Below are 24187 nucleotides of genomic sequence, written 5' to 3'. Positions count from 1 at the left end.
AGGGCAGCCCTAATATATATTTTTTTTTAATATTGATGATGCAAGGAGCATCGTCTAAATATATTGAAAATAAAAAGGGAACCAAAAAAAAAAATATGACTAGGTCGAAACCTTTCAAACATGTACAAATTTGTAGCTTGGTAAACTAAACCCATTCCTAATGTAATCAGACCTAGCAATATAAGGAGTCTGCGCCATCCACAAAAAAGAGGTAATAGACAAACTTAGATTTGTCAATCTGTCTACAGAGCGATTGGTTTTGTTGGTTTTAGAAGGGATATGAGAGAAAAAGTATTATGGAAATGATATATTGAAAGACAGAAATATGTTTATAACATCAAGCACATCATTACAAAATACTTTAGTGCCCTATAAATAGAGCTGAAACATAATTTAAAACAAAAAGAAACTCCCTAAAATTACTGTCTTTAAAACAAAACATAACTGAAAACAACTCACCAATGTCTAATAAAAAACTTCATAATATCGTAACTGAAAATACTAAAGAATACTAAATCTCCTCCTTGCCTTAGTTGCTTCAAAGTCCTGGCTTGTCTTTTAATATTCCAAATCTTGTTTTTGGTAAAGCCTTTGTTAACACATCAACCCCTTGATCATCAACTTTGAACTCTTTCACCAAGATCTCATTGCTTCTTCTAATTGGAACATCATCTATGTCATCATCAGAATACTTATAAGTTTTCGACAACGACTTCTTTATTGGCTGATTTAGAGCATAACTTTTAGGTCTCATTTTAATCTTAAATACATCTTCGCCTTTAACATCTTTGATCAAGCACACATTATCTTCAAATATGACTTTGAAGCCCATTTCAACAAGTTGTGGGACACTAAGCAAATTTTGATCAATGTCAGGCACAAATAAAACATCAGAAATATATTTGATACCAGATAAACTTTCAATTCCAACCGTCCTTTTTCCCTTGACTAATATGAAATCACCATTTCCAATTTTTACTTTGGAAACAACGGTTTTGTCAAGCTCTTTAAAGAGCTTATGATCATTGGATATATGATTTGTGCAGCCACTGTCAATTAACCACGAGTCACATGAACTATTGCTTCTAGCAAAACATTTTGTAACAAAAAGTAGATCTTCTTCTTGCTGCTCCATGGATATCTTTGCCTCATCTGATTTTGACCTACATAGTCTCTCTACATGTCCAATGTTGCCACATTTTCTGCACTTGACATCAGGCCTCCACAACCATCTTATTTGAGGATGATTTGTCTTTTTACAGTGTGCACATGGTTCAAAAATATCATCATTTTGTTTGTTGTTGCTTTCACATACAAAGTATCTTCTATGGACGCTTCTCCTCTCATCATTCGCCTTTGTTCTTGTGCCTGCAATGTAATATCCCGCCTGTCAGTATCGGTATATTACCCGTTGATCGTGCCAGAGGAATTAATTCAAGGAAAGTGTGTATGGAGAATATTTATTAAGAAATGTCAGCATAATATGGACGAAGTATCAGTGTAGGATTTAATACGTTTGAGGCAGGGGCAATTTGGTAATTGCACACAAAAGGATATTTATTTGATATTTGTCCCAAAATATCTCATTTCTCTTATCCATTCTCTCTCCTAAGTTGTTAGCAAAGACTTCCTCTTCCTTCCCTCTCTTCTCCATCGCCCCCTTCCCTCAACCTTCCTCTCTCAAACTTTCACCATCATTTCAAGTGGTGACCAAGCATGAAATTGTTGTCCTCTTGTTCAAGAAACAAATATTGACTTTGAAATTGTGTTTGAGCTTCAATTCTTTTCTCCTTCATGAATCTAGGGTTTGGTCTTGATCAAGAAGCTAGGGCTTTGGGTTATTGTTTTGGGAGCTCTTGTTGAATATGTTACATGAGATTGATGAATCAACTATGGGTTTACTTAGAAAGCAAGAGTTAAGGAAGCAAGTGGATCAAAGCTAAGGTTATGGCTTGCTTGAGCTTGAGGCTTGGAGTTGTTGCTAGAGCTTTGATTAGGTGAGTTCCATAGATAGATTACCTACCTTGGGTTTGTTCAATCTTGTGAAGAAAATCGTGTAATATGTTAGTTTAGCTTTTATGAGATTTTAGTACCCCCAAAGTAATTCTTGATGTTATGTGTTGAAATTGCCATGAGATATGTTTAAATAAGTCTATATATGTTGTTGGATGTATATGGTGCATTACAGGATCGATTTAGACGAGTTTTGGGTCAAAAATGGCGAAAACCCGTAGCCGAAAACATCGAAAACGCAAAATTCGCAGCGCTGCGCCTGAACAAGGGCGCTAGGCGCCCACAAGTCAGGGAGCCGGTGCAAGGAGCCCTCCCTCTGGCGCCAGGCGCCCCAAACAGGACAACGTCCACGTTGTCTTGCGTTCGGGTGCTTGGGGGCAGTCGTGTGGGGGGTCCGAGGCGATCGTTTTGAAGTATTCTTCTGCTGTTTTCACTTGTTTTTATACTGGAACAAACTTAACTTTATCAAATCTTAGAATTTATAAATGGCTTGGAACTTGGGTTTATGGCATTTTCGGTCTTCTAAAATTATTAGAAACATGCACATATCATCCAATGATCTTGAAATGAAAAACATGGCAATCTTAACATGAATGGCAAGAATGACTTATGAGAGTTTAAGCCGATTTACTCGGGTAGATGATGAGCTAAGAAAGGGAATGAACGTAGAGCCTCGACATAGCTTGTCGAGAACTAGAAGTTAAGCATTAACCTTATGTAGGTTAAAACGCGAAGTATATTCTCTTCGTACGTGACTAAGAATGATTAAGTATGTAAGATAAGCCGTGAATTGATAGCAAACTCTTCACATATGAATATGAATGTTTATGAATGTTAAGACCATAATATGTATGTGTAGTTTATGACACTTAGGATCGCTTAAGGATTCGTGGTAAATGAGTAAGTAAGACGTAAGTAACGTGAGAACGGGATAAGCTTCTTTCCAGAGGGGCCCGCACGTCACTGAGGGAGTTCGATTACCTTAGCTAGGTATTTTTGGTATGTATGGGATTGTACTCGGGTTTACTCCACCCCGGGGCTATCCGTAAAATGAATCAAGATAATGTTTGTATGTTCAACGCTAACATAATAAACGAACTTTGATACATTTATGCATGATATGATTATGATTATGTTATGACATGTAGAATGATTCCAAGTATGGCTAAGTTAGGAACAATAGCACTAGATGCTATATGACAAGTACAAGTTATACATAGAACAAGTAAAGAACATGACACCGATGACGTTCTTAGGTTTCCCCTAATCGTCCGGTATAGCATCGTGTCATGATTATGATATGTTTAGGCCTTGATACGTAGAGCGTATTCTTGGCAATGCGGTTTTAGGTTCCCCCTCGACCGCCATGACACGTATAGAAGTGAAGCCTATAACAAGTAAGATGAACCTATGACGGGTCTAGCATGCACTACCGTCTTGGAAAGCATGACCACACACGTATAATCATCCGTCAGGTTGTAATGTAGACACGTGGTGACCGTAGGTTCCCCTGAGGTTGCCTATAGCCTAGGATTTAGGGGAACTCACTGAGACATTATGTCTCATCCCAATCCTTATTTGTTGCAGATTAACAGGTTGGACATCAAGGTAGTAGCCGGATGGATATTTCAGCAAAAAATCGTTCGTACTCGCAGTGTGATGATTATGGATTTTCAAGGACGTATTTGTGATACTATAGTAAAGATGAATTGTATGGATAATGTACGAACGCGTTTTTTTGTATAATATATTCATACGAAGTTTTTATGTTGTAAATTTTTAATGTATCCAGTACTAAACTAACGCACATGCTAGACTTTCTAGATACGTCTAGTGTGGGTGTTACACTTGGTATCAAAGCAGGTCGATTCAGATCGTGCCATGGGTCATTAAGTTACAACTAAGGTAGTGGAACCATTGGGTTCCGGGTAAATGTTTTAATTGTTGATGTTAGATGAGTCTGATCAACTCAATTTAACATTCGACAGTTAGAACGGATGCCTGAGAGCTGAATAGTACCCAGGAGGAACGAAGTATGTGATAAAGATGATATGAGAAGATAAAACTTTGAGTAAGTATAAAAAGAGTCTAATCGTGCCAAATGGTGGCCGGTGAGCTAAGCCGTTCAAGTTTGATTCCTCCGGGAGTACGAAGCAATGTTAAGATGGAGTGTTCCGACGACGATGAATAAGTTGTAAGGATACTTCGTATAACCGTAAGTGAAGAATTTGGAAATGTCTAAGTATGACTGGGAACTTCGGTAAGAGTCGTTGTTGGAACAAGACTGTGTTATGGAAAGGAATTATACATTTTTGAAATGTAAGTGCGAGGCTACAATATAAGGAGAAGTCGACATATGTTGACAGGGTTTGTAAGTTCTCAGGAACAAAGGTGTGTGAATGAAGCCAAAGATTTGAATGCCTAGAGAGGACAAGGTTCTAATGTTGGAATGTCGAGCGAGTCGACAAAGAAGCAAGTTAACCGTTCACAGCGGACGAAGTCAAAGTTGTGTGTGAACGCTTTATGTTAATGATATCAGGATTAAGGCATTAATTTTGGATGAGCCAAGAATTGTATCGAATGAAGTTAATGTTTGTCATGCATATGTTATAAAATGTTTAATGATGATAGAGGTGGATAATGTGCATTGGATTGTTCAAAAAAATAAGATTTTTATGAAAAATATATTTTCTGAAGAACTGAGATGAAGAAACTCACCAATAGCAAAAAAAAATTCACTAATAGAGAAATTACTCCAAAAGACTTCGCTGATAGCGAACCTGGAGACATTTTTAATTTTTTTCCGGAAACTGTCAGTTCGTCTCTAGGGTCCGCAATGACAATTGGAGAGTTGTCTTCACAATCTTTTATGCGATAAATACTTTTTATAACAACAAGTAACGAATGCACATTACATCCTAAAGTTTTCAAAGGAAAAAGGCATGGACAATCATTAATGGAATTGATTCAGTTTAAGGTAACTTCGGAGATTAGTGTGTCAAGAGTTAGAAAGGAGTTTAAACTAAGAGATTAAAGGTTCTGGTATACGAAACAGACATGAAGGCATGAGGTAAAATGTTGAAGTGATGAAGAGTTATGTGAGATCACAAGATTCTCGGATTTTGTGGAGTTTTTAATTACCCCTCGAATCTATGATTTGCTTAATTAATTTGCTAAGGCTTGTTGCCACGACATATTTTAATATTGGCAAGGATTATATGATTTTAGAAAAGATTTACGCATATGGATGGTTGTAATTGGTGTTCATAAATTTAAAATGGAATTCTGTATATACCGGTCGATTACAACTCATGTAAAATAATTTGAACACTTGGAGCAAGATTTGATGACACTGTTGTGTTATCAACTCGTTCCATGAATTTTAATTGTACCGACTGGGACCCAGATTCACTATTTTTTTTATATATATAATAAAGAAACATCAACACCAATGATCCTTGTGCTAATTTATGAAATTTTATTCGAGAAGAAAAAGTAACGGGCAATCATTAGTAAAAATTAAGCAAAGCATTGCATGCGAGATTAATAAGATGCAACGTTGGATATTCAAGAAAGATATGTTCAAGTATTATGAGGATAAGATAAGTTATCGTGAGTTTTGATTTTACAAGGCAGTGGTAAAGACAAGTGTAAGGTTGTGACGTTGGTTGTAACATGGAAGATCTTGAGAACAGTTCAAGAAGTTAGTATTCAAGTGGTAAGCAAGAATGTGAAGTCTCAATCGCTCTAACGGATTAGAGTAATCGTTTAAGCCAACCGTGGGAATCAGAGTAGCGCCATGGAAGTTAATCGTTAATCACGAAACATGGAAATTTTAGTATGTATGAAATTTTCGTGAAGAATGCTCGGTTGGTAACACAAGTTTAGCAAGAAGCATCATAAGACAAGCGAAGAGTTCTCGATGTGATAAGTAAGTATGGATGTTTATATAGTCAGCGTTGGCTAAGGTAAAAGTTTAAAAGATGGATCTTTACCTAGGTAAGATGGGAAAGACTGGAGTCGCTATTTATTAAATTATCAGGATGCATGAATGATGATATTGGAAAGCATGTTGGATTCAAACAGTTTCCTCTCGTGACTCGAGTAATAATCGAATAAGATAATGTGAAGATTCAAGCTTAGTGCTCTTGAAGAAGAGGAACAAGTAAATGTCAATCGGTTCAAGGATCTTCTAAGGTTTATGATATGGATTTATGTATATCAGTTAAGAAAGGAAGAATCTACTCTTAAAGTTTAATAATGTTATCACGAAGGAGACGCAACTCTTGATTTTTGTGTAATGAGATTCATACATTTGTATGCAATACTTGTTAAGTGAAAACGATACTTGTCAAGAAATGTTAACACATGATTTATAATTTTTAAAGTTAAGATTGGTATCAAGGAACTTGGGAACGATGCTTATTTTAAACTTGAAACTTTTCATTGTCGAAACTAAGGAGGTACATCGAACAAGTAAGTTCACATAAGACGAGCTGTGAAACCTTTTTCAAAATATAAAGACTCGTCTTGTGGTTATGTAGTACCATTACAGACTCAGTTTTGAAATGATAATTCTTTTTAGCCAAGTGTTTATTCGTTCCAAGAACCCGTGTACCAAAGTTTAAAAAAAAAAAAAAATTTAAAGCGAGATGATGGAACACGTATCGTTATCATTTAACAAGAAGTGGCACTTGAAAGTATGTACACATTATGGAAACAACAATGTTCGTATAAATCCAATATCATACAGGATACACGGAATTGTGTTAAGAGTGTTTGACATAAGAGCAAATGGACTTACTAGAAAGTTTCAAGAGCATGTGAATCACAACGTTGGTTATTAAATTGTCAGATGAATTGGCATTGTTGATTTCACTTTTTCATGTCAAGCTATATGCGTACCCATTAATTCGGGTGCAAAGAGATCACATAAGGTCGAATGATTTCCTAAGGCTCTGAAAAGAGATAAGTGATTTGTGGAATCATCTATATGAGTAATGTATGTAAGGGGCATAAGTCGCAAAGTGCGGTAAGAAAGATTATGTATGCATGAAAAGATGTTTTATGTTGCAAGTAAGCACTGCAGGGCAAATCCTGAGTATCCATGTTTATAATAAGATACCTTTATGAATGGTTTATGTTAAGCAGGTAAGATACAAATCCGAAACAATAAGAATATGTATGGCTTAGACCAGAGATGCTAATTTTTAATCATGATGATTGGTAGGCGATCTCTAAATTTCGAGGACGAAATTTCTTTAAGGGGGTAGAATGTAATATCCCGCCTGTCAGTATCGGTATATTACCCGTTGATCGTGCCAAAGGAATTAATTCAAGGAAAGTGTGTATGGAGAATATTTATTAAGAAATGTCAGCATAATATGGACGAAGTATCAGTGTAGGATTTAATACGTTTGAGGCAGGGGCAATTTGGTAATTGCACACAAAAGGATATTTATTTGATATTTGTCCCAAAATATCTCATTTCTCTTATCCATTCTCTCTCCTAAGTTGTTAGCAAAGACTTCCTCTTCCTTCCCTCTCTTCTCCATCGCCCCCTTCCCTCAACCTTCCTCTCTCAAACTTTCACCATCATTTCAAGTGGTGACCAAGCATGAAATTGTTGTCCTCTTGTTCAAGAAACAAATATTGACTTTGAAATTGTGTTTGAGCTTCAATTCTTTTCTCCTTCATGAATCTAGGGTTTGGTCTTGATCAAGAAGCTAGGGCTTTGGGTTATTGTTTTGGGAGCTCTTGTTGAATATGTTACATGAGATTGATGAATCAACTATGGGTTTACTTAGAAAGCAAGAGTTAAGGAAGCAAGTGGATCAAAGCTAAGGTTATGGCTTGCTTGAGCTTGAGGCTTGGAGTTGTTGCTAGAGCTTTGATTAGGTGAGTTCCATAGATAGATTACCTACCTTGGGTTTGTTCAATCTTGTGAAGAAAATCGTGTAATATGTTAGTTTAGCTTTTATGAGATTTTAGTACCCCCAAAGTAATTCTTGATGTTATGTGTTGAAATTGCCATGAGATATGTTTAAATAAGTCTATATATGTTGTTGGATGTATATGGTGCATTACAGGATCGATTTAGACGAGTTTTGGGTCAAAAATGGCGAAAACCCGTAGCCGAAAACATCGAAAACGCAAAATTCGCAGCGCTGCGCCTGAACAAGGGCGCTAGGCGCCCACAAGTCAGGGAGCCGGTGCAAGGAGCCCTCCCTCTGGCGCCAGGCGCCCCAAACAGGACAACGTCCACGTTGTCTTGCATTCGGGTGCTTGGGGGCAGTCGTGTGGGGGTCCGAGGCGATCGTTTTGAAGTATTCTTTTGCTGTTTTCACTTGTTTTTATACTGGAACAAACTTGACTTTATCAGATCTTAGAATTTATAAATGGCTTGGAACTTGGGTTTATGACATTTTCGGTCTTTAGAAATTATTAGAAACATGCACATATCATCCAATGATCTTGAAATGAAAAACATGGCAATCTTAACATGAATGGCAAGAATGAATTATGAGAGTTTAAGCCGATTTACTCGGGTAGATGATGAGCTAAGAAAGGGAATGAACGTAGAGCCTCGACATAGCTTGTCGAGAACTAGAAGTTAAGCATGAATCTTATGTAGGTTAAAACGCGAAGTATATTCTCTTCGTACGTGACTAAGAATGATTAAGTATGTAAGATAAGCCGTGAATTGATAGCAAACTCTTCACATATGAATATGAATGTTTATGAATGTTAAGAACATAATATGTATGTGTAGTTTATCACACTTAGGATCGCTTAAGGATTCGTGGTAAATGAGTAAGTAAGACGTAAGTAACGTGAGAACGGGATAAGCTTCTTTCGAGAGGGGCCCGCACATCACTGAGGGAGTCCGATTACCTTAGCTAGGTATTTTCGGTATGTATGGGATTGTACTCGGGTTTACTCCACCCCGGGGCTATCCGTAAAATGAATCAAGATAATGTTTGTATGTTCAACGCTAACATAATAAATGAACTTAGATACATTTATGCATGATATGATTATGATTATGTTATGACATGTAGAATGATTCCAAGTATGGCTAAGTTAGGAACAAGAGCACTAGATGCTATATGACAAGTACAAGTTATACATAGAACAAGTAAAGAACATGACACCGATGACGTTCTTAGGTTTCCCCTAATCGTCCGGTATAGCATCATGTCATGATTATGATATGTTTAGACCTTGATACGTAGAGCGTATTCTTGGCAATGCGGTTTTAGGTTCCCCCTCGACCGCCATGACACGTATAGAAGTGAAGCCTATAACAAGTAAGATGAACCTATGACGGGTCTAGCATGCACTACCGTCTAGGAAAGCATGACCACACACGTATAATCAACCGTCAGGTTGTAATGTAGACACGTGGTGACCGTAGGTTCCCCTGAGGTTACCTATAGCCTAGGATTTAGGGGAACTCACTGAGACATTATGTCTCATCTCAATCCTTATTTGTTGCAGATTAACAGGTTGGACATCAAGGTAGTAGCCGGATGGATATTTCAGCAAAAACTCGTTCGTACTCGCAGCGTGATGATTATGGATTTTCAAGGACGTATTTGTGATACTATAGTAAAGATGAATTGTATTGATAATGTACGAACGCGTTTTGTTGTATAATATATTCATACGAAGTTTTTATGTTGTAAATTTTTAATGTATCCAGTACTAAACTAACGCACATGCTAGACTTTCTAGATACGTCTATTGTGGGTGTTACATGCAATGCATTCACCAATTCTACCAAGGACATGCTCGACAAATCTTTTGTTTCTTCTAATGAAGAAATTTTTTATTCATATCTCTAGGCACAGAAACCAAATTTTTTTGCACAATTCTTTCATCAGGAATAGCATTAATAAGTAATCTCACCTTGTTAACAATTCCCAACAACTTATCTGCGTACTCTTTTATGGTTTCTGCCTCCTTCAATTTTAGCATCTCGAACTCCCGAATCAGGTTGAGTATCTGCATGTTTTTGGTTCTTTCGTTTCCCTCATATTCTTTTTTGATTTAATCCCAAATGTCTTTTGCCGATTTCAAGTTCATGATTCTTATATATATTGTGCTTGACACCGCGTGAAATAGACATGCTTTAGCTTTGGCCTTCCTTGTCTTCTTTCCTTTGTGAATCTTTACTTGAGCCACCGTTGGATTTTCCGGAAATGGCTCCACTTCATATTCTTCTACAACTTCCCAAAGGTCTAAGGCTTCAAGATATGTTGACATCTTAATAGCCCAAGCATGATAGTTTTCACCATAAAAAATGGGTGGAGCAAGGGAGAAGTTTCTTTCTGTTTGCACTTTTTAGGGTGATTTTTCTATGTACTTAATTCACAGATCCCTTAAGAAAATAAGCTCTGATACCAATTTGTTGGTTTTAGAAGGGGTATGAGAGAAAAAATATTATGGAAATGATATATTGGAAGACAGAAATATGTTTATAACATCAAGCACACCATTACAAAATACTTTAGTGCCTTATAAATAGAGCTGAAACATAATTTAAAACAAAAAGAAACTCCCTAAAATTATTGTTTTTAAAACAAAACATAACTGAAAACTCACTAATGTCTCATAAAAAACTTCATAATATAGTAACTGAAAATACTAAGGAATACTAAGGCAATTCCTACATTCTTCCTTATATATATATGTAACCAAAAACTTTATACCTTTTTTTAATTATATACTATTGTCCCACATATTTCTAATAGTTCAAGGTATCAAAGTGAAAGACTTGAAAACTAAAAGTACAAACATAGAATATGCTAATAGCCAAAGGTTATTACAATTCTTAATCTTAGCTAATTCATGGTTTTCATAGCTCCTGACAGTAATGTAATTAAAGATGATGCACTTCCCATGTTTTGAGCAAATCATCCCATACAATCCTCTTCCTTGTTCTTGAAAATACCTCCAATTAGAAGGTAGTTCCTGTTAACAAAAGAGAAAGCGGCTAGGGTTTTCATTAGAATTACAATAGTTCAATAGAGAATAGAGAAAGAGTTACAATAGAGTATAAATACTAGATATACTGGGAAAGACTATATTACCCTTAGCCGAATTACAACCAAAGGTTCATCATATATTATCTTACATCTCTCCTCAAACTTAGAATGCAATAACATACAACATTAAGAGTTTCTCATATAAGAAATTGAATCATATTCAATAGAGAAATAATATTTGCACAACCATTTTGTGACAACTTTTTGACAACTCTCTCTTTCATACTCACATTATATTTTTATTCTCTCTCTTCCTTTTTCTTTCTCCATTGTTTTTGACCAATAGAAAGAGAGGAAAAAGTTGTCATGATAGTTGTCAAAAATGGTTGTTCAAATATCACTACTCTATTCGATAATACATAAAATAAAATCCAAAACAACTAATATTGTAACCAAGAAAGAGAAGACCCACCAAAATAGATCAACCGTTAAAGAGAAAAACCAAACCAATAGAGAGAAACAGTCAAATGAAAAAGATCAATAGGGAGAAGACCAAATAAACAAATATTAATCAACATATAGAGGAGCAATCAAACAGAATAATCAAAAGGGAGAGAAGCAATCAATTAGAAGAATCAATAGAGAAGCAATTAATTAGCAAAATCAATAGTAGGAGAAACAATGAAACAAAAGAATCAATATGGAGAGAAGCAATCGATCAGAATAATCAATAGGAGAAACAATCAATCAAAAGAATCTATATGGAGGGAAACAATCAAATAGAAGAATCAATTGGGGAAACAATAAATCAGAAGAATCAATGCCGCACACCGATTACCACTATGACCACCAATGTTCATCACTTCGACCACTGCCAACCACCATCAACAACCACTACTACATCCACATTTGGTCACCAATCTGCTCACCGCCGACTACCACTTGACCATCGCCAACCAACACTTCGCCTCCCATTAACCACCACTTCATTCACTGCGCTGATCAACGTCGATCACCAATTCATCCACCTTTGATTACCAGTCTAACCACTATGGATTATCTTTTTTTCCACTATTTTGACCACCAAAAGCCGCCATTCTAACCACCATTGTTCAAACCACTGACAACCATTTTAGCCACTACTTCGACCATCGAAAATGACCACTCTATCATGCGTCCACCGACAACCACCACTCTTTACCATTATTATTAAAATTACCTACTAAATAAGTATTTTTAAGTATTTTTCAAACCTAATGAAATAAATCATTTGGATTAAGATATGTTAAAGATATATAATATGTTATTTATTTTTATATTATGTTTGAAATTGAATTTGGTTTTAGGAAATAAAAAAAAAAAAAAAAAACACGAACGGGCTTAAGTAAGCAAGTCTTCTAGCTGTAAAAAAATTTAAGAACTTCATTTCCCAACCTACCGTTCGAAAAATATAATCCGAACCTTAATAACACGGTCCAGATTATATAAGGGTTAATTAAGTTTTTAGTCCCTATAAATATTCACAGTTTTGTTTTTAGTCCCTACAAAATAAAATCGCACTTTTTAGTCCCTATAAAATTTTCCGTCATCATTTTTAGTCCCTATAAAAATTTTCATCAGCATTTTAGTCCCTGTCAAAAATTTCCATCAAGATTTTTGGTCCTTAAAATACTTAAGAAAAATGTCACAAGGACTAAAAAGTGTGATTTTATTTTGTAGGGACTAAAAACAAAACTGTGAATATTTATAGGGACTAAAAACTTAATTAACCCATTATATAATATGTGTCATACCTACATATAAGAAAAACCCGAAATCCTCCCTCGTTCTAGCAGTTTTTGAATTTTTCCCTAATTTGTATTTTTAATTTGTGTTTGGATCTTGTGTTGTAACTTCAGGATATTGATTCCATTATATTTGTGTTAGCTTATGAATACAAGATCTATATCTATGTTGACATAATTCAAATTATATTATCTAAACTTGTATTCTACGAGTTCAGTATATATAATTCGAACTGTTTCAACTTATGAACTGCAATTGGTCTTTGAAATTAGGCTGATGAGAGGGTTTGACACCTTTCAGTTTATATTATCCGAACAACTATTATGAGATTTCATATTATATTTATTGAACCATGTTTGGTCAAGAATTGGAGGAAGTAGATAAATTTGTAGGTGTTTTCTGTTTTTTTTTTTTTTTGTGTATTCGGATTATATATTCCGAAATATAGTAAGTGGTTCAGATTACATAATATGAACAAGAGTAAAATCGGAAATTAGAAGGAGGTGTGAAAAGCTGGTGGGGTCAAAAAAGAAATTCTCAAAAAAAAAATTGTATGACATAAACCTAACTTTTTTTAATTAAATAGACTAAAAAAAAAGCCCATACTTCTATATAAAGAGAGAGTTTGACCTAGCTAGGTCTAAGTCTGACTAGTTTGGCCTAGTTGCCCTATTTCCACCTAGATAACGATTCCCACCCTAGTTACAGTTCACAATTTCGACTCCAGTTTTACCCAATTTCCATACGCATCTAACGTGAACGGACAGTACACTGAGCTGTATTCCTTTTCCAAGTTTGAATTCACTGTTTCTTTGACTTGAAGCAAGCATAATGGCAGAAAAATATGAGGGAGTTGCGATCGGAATTGACCTTGGAACGACTTACTCATGCGTTGGAGTATGGGATGAACAAAACGATAGAGTGGAAATCATACACAATGATCAAGGAAACAGAACCACTCCCTCTTGTGTTGCTTTTACTAGTTCTCAAAGATTGATCGGTGATGCTGCCAAAAATCAAGCTGATTCTAATCCATCCAATACTATCTTTGGTAATTCTTTTATTTTATTCTCTTTCCTGTATTGTTTAAATTTTAGTTAAGGTTGTATATCTTTAGTTAGGGTTTAATAACTTTGTACTGTAACCAACAAAATATATGTTTCCAGCATTGGTATTTTTTTTTATTTTTTTTTTAGTATCTTTGGTAATTTTTTATTTTATTTTTTTTGTATCTTTGGTAATTTTTTATTTTATTTTTTTTGTCCAGCATTGTTTAATTTTTTTTTTATTTCCTATAAATTTATCAAAGTATTGGTTAGGGTTAAATATCTTTGTACTAACTACTAAACAAAATTCAATAAAATAAAAGAGTACAGCTACTATTACAGGCCTGGAAGCATATCATCTTATTAAGGTCCAAAACAAAATTCACTAAAATTCAAAATGATTAGAGTCCAAAAACATATTTAGCTATTTTACTTCTTATTATAGTTGTTATTTTTATTTTGAACATCTGAACAACAAATGATACATCACTATTTTAATTTTTGCAGATGCAAAAAGGTTAATTGGAAGGAAGTATAGTGATTCCATCGTTCAGATGGATCGACTTTTGTGGCCCTTTAAGGTCATCTCCGGTACTAACGACAAACCAACAATAATTGTGAAGTACAAAGGTAAGGAAAAACGCTTTGTAGCTGAAGAAATATCATCTGTGATTCTCTCAAAGATGCGAGAGATTGCAGAAGCATTTTTGGAGTCACCTGTTAAGAATGCAGTGATAACTGTACCTGCTTATTTTAATGATTCACAACGAAGAGCCACTAAAGATGCAGGTGAAATTGCTGGTCTCAATGTAATGCGGATAATCAATGAACCAACTGCGGCAGCTCTTGCATATGGCCTTCAAAAAAGAGCTAATTGTGTTGATAAGAGAAATATTTTTATCTTTGACCTTGGCGGTGGAACTTTTGATGTGTCTATTCTCACAGTTAAGGATAACAACTATGAAGTCAAGGCCACTGCTGGAGACACTCACCTAGGAGGTGAAGATTTTGATAACAGAATGTTGACTCACTTTGTGAAGAAGTTCAAGAAGAAGAACAAAGAGGATATAAGTGGGAACCCAAAAGCCATGAGGAGGTTAAGAACTGCTTGTGAGAGGGCAAAAAGGACACTTTCATATGATACTGAGGCCACAATTGAGCTAGATGCTATATATAAGGGAATTGATTTCAGTTCATCAATAACCCGGGCCATGTTTGAGGAAATGAATACGGACTTCTTTGAAAAGTGTATGGATACTGTTAATAGTTGTCTTGCTGATGCTAAGATGGACAGGGGTAGTGTAAATGATGTTGTCCTTGTTGGTGGTTCTTCTAGGATTCCTAAAGTGAGGCAGCTATTACAAGAGTTTTTCCAGGGGAAGGAATTATGCAACAGCATTAACCCTGATGAGGCTGTTGCTTACGGTGCAGCTATTCAGGCTGCTTTGCATAGTGAAAGCGTTAAGAGTGTTCCAATCTTGGTTTTGCGAGATGTTACACCATTGTCACTTGGTATCTCAGTTAAGGGAGATATTATGAATGTGGTGATTCCAAGGAACACTTCCATTCCTGTCAAAAGGACTAGAGGATATGTTACTTGTGAAGATGACCAAAGCACTGCTTTGATTGAAGTTTATGAGGGTGAGAGATTAAAAGCTAGTGAGAACAACTTGCTTGGTTTGTTTTCTCTTTCACTTCCTCTCGCACCTCGAGGCCATCCTCACAAAGTATGCTTTACAATAGATGCTGATGGAATTTTGAACGTCGCTGCAGTGGAAGAAACCAGTGGCAATAAAAATGAAATTACAATAACTAATGAGAAGGGAAGATTATCAAGGGGACAAATTGAGAGAATGATCCAGGAAGCTGAGAATTTCAAGGCTCAAGACATGAAGTTCAAAAAGAAAGTTGAAGCAAGAAATGCTTTGGATGATTATCTTTACAAAGTAAGAAAAGTAATGAAGAACGATAGTACTAGCTCAAAGCTCACCCCTGTAGACAAAGAGAAGATCAACTCTGCAATAACCAAGGGAAAAAGTTTGATTGATGATAGCAAGCAAGAAGATACCTTTGTGTTTGTGGACTTTCTGAAGGAGCTTGAGAGCATCTTTGAATCTGCTATGAACAAGATCAACAGAGGTGACTCTGATGAGAAAAGTGATTCGGATTCTTAGCGATAATTTTTTGTTATTTGATTTGCTTCCTCGTGCATATTGTTGGATCTGGTTGTTTTGATTTTCTGATGACACATTTTGATATATTATGCTATATTTGGTACTTAAATCTTTTAAATATTTCTAATTTTAATATGTGTTGCTGTTTGACCTTTTATTTACCTTCATCATGGATTTACCTTAGTATTTCCTTGATTTTCTAATTTTAATATGTGGTTCTGGTTTTATATTCTTGTTTTATAAGCCATGCACCAAAGATAAGACTAATAATGTTTTCATAAAACTACTATATATCTGCAAGAAAAGATGTTACATACCAAGTAATTGCAGTAAATGGATTAAAATAATTGCAAGCTTTATAAGGTAAACTTGGTCTTTGCTGGAATGAATAATCCTGACCGACAATAGTGCAACAATGTGAATTCTCTTGCAATCCTGTTGTTAGCCTTAGAAGGATGTCCTACGCAACATTGCTGCTCAAATTTAATTAATAGGATTTGATGTATTTTTAATCTACATCAAAATCCTCATTGGAAGAATGCTTTTACTTTTTATGGAGACCAATCATGTTTTCATGGGCACATAATCTTTCATATTGCTCCTAATTTTCTTAGTTGGCCACTAATTTTTGGTCTAGTTATAATTAGTTTTAAGTTTAAACATATTTTTGGTCTCTTACCTTTATTTCAAGGTTTATATTGGTCTCTTATTTAAAACAAGATGCAGATAGGTTCTTTAATTTGTTTAATTGGTACTGCATAATCTTTGGCATCCATCAAAGGATAACAACGTTAACTGCGATATACGTGGCATGTAAGTTAGCATCTCCTTCATCTTACTTTACCAATTCTCCTATAAATCAAAATTAGGGTTCCTTGGAATCCATTTTCCCCCAAATTCTTCATCCAAAATTAGAGATTGCAACCAGCTTTCTTCCCCATCTGATTCACGAGGTTCCTCGTCAGCTTCCTTTCTGAAATCGTTGAACAATGGTGCAAAGGGTGGATCTAACACAAATTTGCATGGTTCTCATACTTTTTTTTTGGTAGTGGCCGAGGTTTGAACTCTGGACCTTTGCATATATTTTGCACTGTCCTCACGAGGACGCATGATTCTCATACTTAAAAACCATGAATTCGCATGGAAAGGGATAATATGATATCAATTAAACATTTTATGGGACCTATCTCCACATTTTTTTAATAATGGATTAATAAAAATCCTGAAATAAAGATAAGAAATAAAAAAATGTTTAAGCCATTTTAACTTGTATAATTGATTCCTTTGGGATTTGCCCTTACGGGCAGGGACGGATTCCGAAACCTTGAATAATGAAGGGCTAATTTTTTATTTTTAAATTAAGACTCTATCTACATATGTTTTACGAAATATAATATTTTTTTGAAGTTTACAAAATTTCTTTCATCTTAAATTCTATTTTAATGTAAAAAAAAAAAGTTCTACTTTTAAATAATAGTTAAAAATAAAATAATTAAATGAATCTATCAAAACAAAACAAAAAAATGAAATTCACATGCATTATGACTTCACCATAAAGTTCCCCATAAATATAATGATGGAAATTTTTTCTAAATTTTTTAAAACTAAATGACTATATATGTGTATATTTGTATTTAAGTAAAGAAAACACTAACTAAAATAAAGTGTGGAATTTGTTCTCGAAAGTTTTGTGAAGTAAAAAGTATTGAACCTTATGTAATCTGAACCCAAACAATACTCTTGTTTCCTGTTATTTGTCGTGCCCGATTGCTGGATATGAGCAGCACCAACAACTGTGTGACTCCTCCCTTCATCCTGTCGTGGTTGCCGCGTATTTGAAGGGTGATGATCGCGATCAGCTATGCGTGAAACCCTAGACCGGTCGATGTGGTGCAGTTCCACCAATGTTGTACCACTAAACCTAGCCCCTCCCCCCATTTTTGTAACCCTTCTTGGACCCCTTCCTCCCGGATGAACCTCTCCTCCGGCGAAAAGAATTCTGGTGTGGTTTCCTTAAGCAGTGCCTACATGATCTGCCTCTCTCTCTCTCTCTCTCTCTATACCTCGCTCTCTTTCCATATTTCCTTTTCTTTTTTTGCTGGCTGCTGAGGGTTTGAATGTGATGATGAAAGCCATGGTTGCGTCCAATATTTTTACTCGTTACAATGTTCGTATGCAAAATCGAACAGTTTTATCCCATCTTCAGTTGCAACAAAATTGGTTTGTATAAGTCCTCTAAGGTTTTGATGATAACAAATTATTAAATAACAATTAGATATGCTAATATATGCTTAAGGTTGAAGGAGCAAAGATTAAAAGTTAACAAGGTCTAGAGAAGCTCAAAGACCATGGTAGAAGATCTGAAGAAATATCTTCCAAAAGTCAACATCTTTGATCAGAAGAAATGATGCTACTCAGAAGCTGAAGATCCTCATCAGACTCTGAAGACCTCCAGACTCTGAAGTACAAAAGATCTTGAGGGACCCGGACTCCACATCAGATTTTTCCTCTTCTATTGTTGTCTCTATCAATGTCTGATAGTACAGTCTGTCTTCTTTTGACCACATGTTTAAACAAACAAAGAACTTCAAGGATAAAGATAATGAACAAATAATTTCACTTTCTACAAACGAATTTTAAATGTCTAATCAATGGAATTATCTATATCAGGCAAAGACCCAACGTCCTTGATTTGAAGCTTTTCAACGACTCTTAATGCGCTGCATTCTTATCCAACGTCTCTTAAATCTTTGCCTATCTAAGTCTTAAGAGTCTGTTTTGTATTGTATTTTTTACACCTCTAATTGTATATCAAGTGTAAGAACAAATCTGTTTATTTGTCAAATATACACACACAGATATATATATATATATATATATATATATATATATATATATATATATATATATATGAGGCAGGATCCGTTGACACCAGGTGTAAATCAAAAGACTTACGCCAAATCTAAACCATTAAATCAAATTAATCTAATTGTGCATCTTTTAAACAGTTTTTTTTTTAGCCAAACATGAAGGAAGTTCAATGGCAACTTTTTTTAAAGGAAAGTTCAATGGCAATTGGTAAGTCACAGATAACTAAATTATTAATGGCACATTTTTTTTCTTTCACTTTAATGTCTTTTTGTTCAGAAAAATAAAAAGTTCACTCTTTTTTTTTTTATTGAGACCCTTCATTTGTATAATAGGTTTTAATTACACACCTATTTCTTAGTTCACATATGAAAACCAAATATTGTGATTCTTTAATATATAGTGTTCAATTTTTTTTCACCTATCTATCTTGCCAGCTTAAGTTGTTATATCTTTGTAGAAATCCAGAGGTAACCAAGCATAGACACGGAAAGACAACATTCTTTTTAAATTTCGAGGTAAGCAATCATGAAGTCCATCATATTGTTAGCTTTGTGTTATAGGTAAGGCAACATTCATTTCAAGAACAATAAGGTAGCTCTATTGATTGTCATAAGTTTTTTAATAAGTCTGTAATATCAATCACTACGAATACTCATACTTCTAAAATATCATATTTTTTTGAAAATATAAATTGATACTCATACTACTCTCGATGATTTGTTTGAGAGTGAAGAGATTTGGTGGGCGCAACGGTCGAGGGCTATGTGGCTTCAACACGGTGATCGTAATACAAATTTTTTCACCAAAAGGCTTCTCAAAGAAAGAGTAGCAACTGGGTGGATGTCATTTATGATGAGTATGGAGAAAAATTTTCAGAAGAAGAAGACATTGCTTGAATTTTCACTGAATTTTTTCAGAATTTATTTACCTCTTCTGAGCCGTCTAGAATTGATGAAGCTGTAAATGTTGTGCAAGGTAGAGTAACTGAACAAATGAGAGGGATTCTGAACCAGCCTTTCTCCCGAGAAGAGGTTTTTGTTGCTTTAAAATCTATGAACCCTACAGCAACTCCTTTGCCCTGATGGCATGCCAAACATGTGTACGCGTCTGCCATTGTGTGTGAATGTTAAAGTCCTTCGTCCATTCAAATAACTGAAGCACTCCCGGCTTCAAATTGATTGTACCAGCTTCCCAGACTGTGCGCAAATCATAATGAGATCGCACAATATGCTCCTGTTCAGCCAGTCACTCGTTACAGAACAAAAGACCGGTCGTTGGACCAACGACATACTGTGGCACCTTGGCAACTGTAGCCTGAGTGCATGAAATATGATCCTCCTCGCTCCTTGGTTGAGAATTACCTGATAGTACATCATGATCAATTTTAATATTTTTAATAATAAATAATAATTGATAAATAAATACATTAAATATTTTTAATATTTTAATTATTTTGCAAATCTATATGATTTGTTTAAATTAAGATATGTTTATGATTAATGTTTATTTTTATATTTACTTTTAATATTGATTTTAGTTTTTAAAAATTTCATAACACAAAACTTAAAGTGATTTTTTTTTTTAACTTTTACAAAAACTAAAACAAATTCTGATTTTGATTTTATAAAATTTCAAAGCAGAAAACCACTCTGAACAAACTATTTATTACTCCCTTCGTCTCACAATATATGACTTGTTTGCCTGTTTCACAAAGATTAAGAAAAGTGTAAAAATAATAGAAAGTGTGATCAGGTGTGAAAGGTTCTATCTTACCATCATTGACTTCAAACAAATCTAACCATCTATGGGTGTGGGGACTTTAAAATTAAAAAGGGGGTAAATGTAGGGGACTAAAATTGTTAAAAAAAAAACTAGGGTGACCAAAATTGCACAATCATAAAATTTGGGGGACTAAAATTACATTTAAACCTCTTTTTAATTCATAGCTATTGACCAATTTAATCATGCTCCCATGCCTAATTATGTGAGAGACTATTCTATTCTATGGTACACCTAAAAATTTAACTGCACCGGTACACCAAATCATTAAATTGATAATTAAATTAGTTTTCTTTGAAGAAAAATAATTATTTTCTATCATTGACAATTATAATAATTAAATCCCATTTACTAAAGGTATCAACGAATATAAAATTGCTTTTTTTGAATTTTTATTACTCTTAAGAAAGAATATTGATTATTTTTTATGAGAAAATGATAAAAATTTAACATGATTCTTATAAATAATGAAATGACATTTTTTTTTCTTATGAAAAGATGTTTTCTAAAATATAATATTGACAAATAGCTAATTATTTTATAAAATGATCGTTACTTTATTTTATGAAGTAAGAGTACCGATACACCTCAATTTGTGAGGTGTACCGTAGAAGTTTCCCTATTCTATTGGTTATTTCTATAGACATTGGATTAGTATTATGAGACCACAAGACAAATGTTAACTATAGTTTCCTCTTTTCTAAAAAAAAATAAAAAATTAATGACATACACTTTTTACATGGAGACCACAAAAGTCTACAAGCATCTATTAGGGGTAAGCTTAGAAAATTTTGTTTGAAAATTTGAGAATGTCAAGAATTTTAGGACAATTTTTATTTTATAAATAAATAGGTCATGTATTGTGGGAAGGAGGAGTAAATAGGTAAAAGATTTGTTGCATAATAACACTAGCATGACTTTTTTTAGTTAAATAAAGCCCAGTTTTCCTTTTATTTTTTTAGTTAAATAAAGCCCAATTTTCGTTTTATAAAAGAAAAACCTAGTCTGCCCTACTAAAGAAAAGTTTGACCTAGGTTTCGCTAATTTTCATTCACTTGAAGCAAACTCAATGGAAGGAAAATACGAGGGAGTTGCGGTCGGAATTGACCTTGGAACGACTTACTCATGTGTTGGAGTATGGCATGAACAAAACGATCGTGTGGAAATCATACACAATGATCAAGGAAACAGAACCACTCCTTCTTGTGTTGCTTTCACTAATTCTCAAAGATTGATTGGCGATGCTGCCAAAAATCAAGCTGCTACTAATCCATCCAATACTATCTTTGGTACTTCTTTTATTATTATTTTTTTCTGTATTGTTTAATTTTTAGTTAGGGTTAAATATCTTTATATTACCTATAAATTTCATACTTTTAGTTAGGGTTTAAGACATTTTTACTGTAACCAACAAAACATATTTCTATAGAGTACTCACTTTTTAGCATTTGTACATAAATACATGCTTTGGAAATTTGTTAGAATTGAAAATTGAGGATAGATACTAAAAACAAAATTCAATAAAATTCAAATTGTTGGAAATTGTTATTTTATGAATATCAGAACAGCAAATTATACATCACCATATTACTTTTTGCAGATACAAAGAGGTTAATTGGAAGGAAATATAGCGAATCCATTGTTCAAAAGGATCGACTTTTGTGGCCATTTAAGGTCACCGCTGGTGCTAATGACAAACCGACAATCGTTGTCAACTACAAAGGTGAGGAAAAACACTTTGTTGCTGAAGAAATATCATCTGTGATTCTCTCAAAGATGCGAGAGATTGCGGAGGCATTTCTGGAGACACCTGTTAAGAATGCAGTGATTTCCAGGGGAAGGAATTATGCAACAGCATTAACCCTGATGAGGCTGTTGCTTACGGTGCAGCTATTCAGGCTGCTTTGCATAGTGAAAGCGTTAAGAGTGTTCCAATCTTGGTTTATGGAGATGTTACACCATTGTCACTTGGTATCTCAGTTAAGGGAGATATTATGAATGTGGTGATTCCAAGGAACACTTCCATTCCTGTCAAAAGGACTAGAGGATATGTTACTTGTGAAGATGACCAAAGCACTGCTTTGATTGAAGTTTATGAGGGTGAGAGATTAAAAGCTAGTGAGAACAACTTGCTTGGTTTGTTTTCTCTTTCACTTCCTCTCGCACCTCGAGGCCATCCTCACAAAGTATGCTTTACAATAGATGCTGATGGAATTTTGAACGTCGGTGCAGTGGAAGAAACCAGTGGCAATAAAAATGAAATTACAATAACTAATGAGAAGGGAAGATTATCAAGGGGACAAATTGAGAGAATGATCCAGGAAGCTGAGAATTTCAAGGCTCAAGACATGAAGTTCAAAAAGAAAGTTGAAGCAAGAAATGCTTTGGATGATTATCTTTACAAAGTAAGAAAAGTAATGAAGAACGATAGTGCTAGCTCAAAGCTCACCCCTGTAGACAAAGAGAAGATCAACTCTGCAATGACCAAGGGAAAAAGTTTGATTGATGATAGCAAGCAAGAAGATACCTTTGTGTTTGTGGACTTTCTGAAGGAGCTTGAGAGCATCTTTGAATTCGGATTCTTAGTGATAATTTTTTGTTACTCGTGCATAATGTTGGATCTGGTTGTTTTGATTTTCTGATGACACATTTTGATATAAGTATGCTATATTTGGTAATTGGTACTTAAAACTTTTAAATATTTCTAATTTTAATATGTTTTGCTGTTTGACCTTTTGAAATTGTATGTCTTATTATATGTTCATAAGTGTCATAGCTAATAATTCACAGATTTCATCATGGTTTACCTTAATATGTCCTTGATTTTCTAATTTTAATATCTGGTTCTGGTTTTATTCTTGTTTTATAAGCCATGCACCAAAGATAAGACTAATCATGTTTTCATAAAACTACTATATATCTGCAAGAAAATTTTCAGTAATTGCAGTAAATGGATTAAAATAATTGCAAGCTTTATAGGGTAAACTTGGTCTTTGCTGGAATGAATAGTCCTGACTGACAATAGTGCAACAATGTGAATTCTCTTGCAATCCTGTTGTTAGCCTTAGAATTCAAGCTGGTTTATGGGTTATCTGCTGAAAGAAGGATGTCCTACGCAACATTGCTGCTCAAAATTAATTAATAGGATTTGTTGTATTTTTAATCTACATCAAAATCCTCATTGGAAGTATGCTTTTACTTTTTATGGAGACTAATCATGTTTTCATGGGCATATAATCTCTCACATTGCTCATAATTTTCTTAGTTGGCCACTGATTTTTGGACTAGTTATAATTAGTTTTAAGTTTAAACATATTTTTGGTCTCTTATCTATATTTCAAGGTTTATATTGGTCTCTTATTTAAAATAAGATGCAGATAGGTCCTTTAATTTGTTTAATTGCATAATCTTTGGCATCCATCAAAGGATAACAACGTTAACTGCGATATACGTGGCATGTAAGTTAGCATCTCCTTCATCTTACTTTACCAATTCTCCTATAAATCAAACTTAGGGTTCCTTGGAATCC

The 24187-nt window shown here is 34.5% G+C and overlaps 2 protein-coding genes across 2 annotated transcripts; both read left to right on the top strand.

Moving 5' to 3' along the window:
• Positions 1-13514: 13514 nt before the first annotated feature.
• LOC146905164 (heat shock 70 kDa protein 4-like) lies at positions 13515-16164 on the top strand. The gene is made up of 2 exons (XM_085727390.1): positions 13515-13839; positions 14342-16164. Exons 1-2 carry the CDS (start codon positions 13620-13622, stop codon positions 16006-16008), a joined length of 1887 nt encoding a protein of 628 aa, XP_085583516.1. The 5' UTR covers positions 13515-13619; the 3' UTR covers positions 16009-16164.
• Positions 16165-21727: 5563 nt separating this feature from the next.
• Positions 21728-23399, top strand: LOC146905163 (heat shock 70 kDa protein 4-like). The gene is made up of 3 exons (XM_085728454.1): positions 21728-21947; positions 22259-22381; positions 22477-23399. The coding sequence occupies exons 1-3, from the start codon at positions 21728-21730 to the stop codon at positions 23298-23300; spliced, it is 1167 nt and encodes a 388-aa protein (XP_085584580.1). The 3' UTR covers positions 23301-23399.
• Positions 23400-24187: the final 788 nt, after the last annotated feature.

This window comes from Medicago sativa, chromosome 7 (genome assembly GCF_051527215.1).
Source record: "Medicago sativa cultivar Bolivia chromosome 7, Bolivia_mono, whole genome shotgun sequence".
NCBI classification, from domain to species: Eukaryota; Viridiplantae; Streptophyta; class Magnoliopsida; order Fabales; family Fabaceae; genus Medicago; species Medicago sativa.
Note: the sequence above shows the minus strand (reverse complement) of the source record. Positions and strands in the feature narration are given on the sequence as shown.

What these genes read in the sequence shown, in the direction of transcription:
- LOC146905164 (XM_085727390.1), top strand. Translation starts at nt 13,620, where the DNA reads ATGGCAGAAAAATATGAGGGAGTTGCGATCGGAATTGACCTTGGAACG. An exon ending in TCCATCCAATACTATCTTTG is followed by an intron (nt 13,840 to 14,341) that starts GTAATTCTTTTA and finishes TAATTTTTGCAG; the next exon opens with ATGCAAAAAGGTTAATTGGA.
- LOC146905163 (XM_085728454.1), top strand. Translation starts at nt 21,728, where the DNA reads ATGGAAGGAAAATACGAGGGAGTTGCGGTCGGAATTGACCTTGGAACG. An exon ending in TCCATCCAATACTATCTTTG is followed by an intron (nt 21,948 to 22,258) that starts GTACTTCTTTTA and finishes TACTTTTTGCAG; the next exon opens with ATACAAAGAGGTTAATTGGA. An exon ending in AATCGTTGTCAACTACAAAG is followed by an intron (nt 22,382 to 22,476) that starts GTGAGGAAAAAC and finishes ACACCTGTTAAG; the next exon opens with AATGCAGTGATTTCCAGGGG.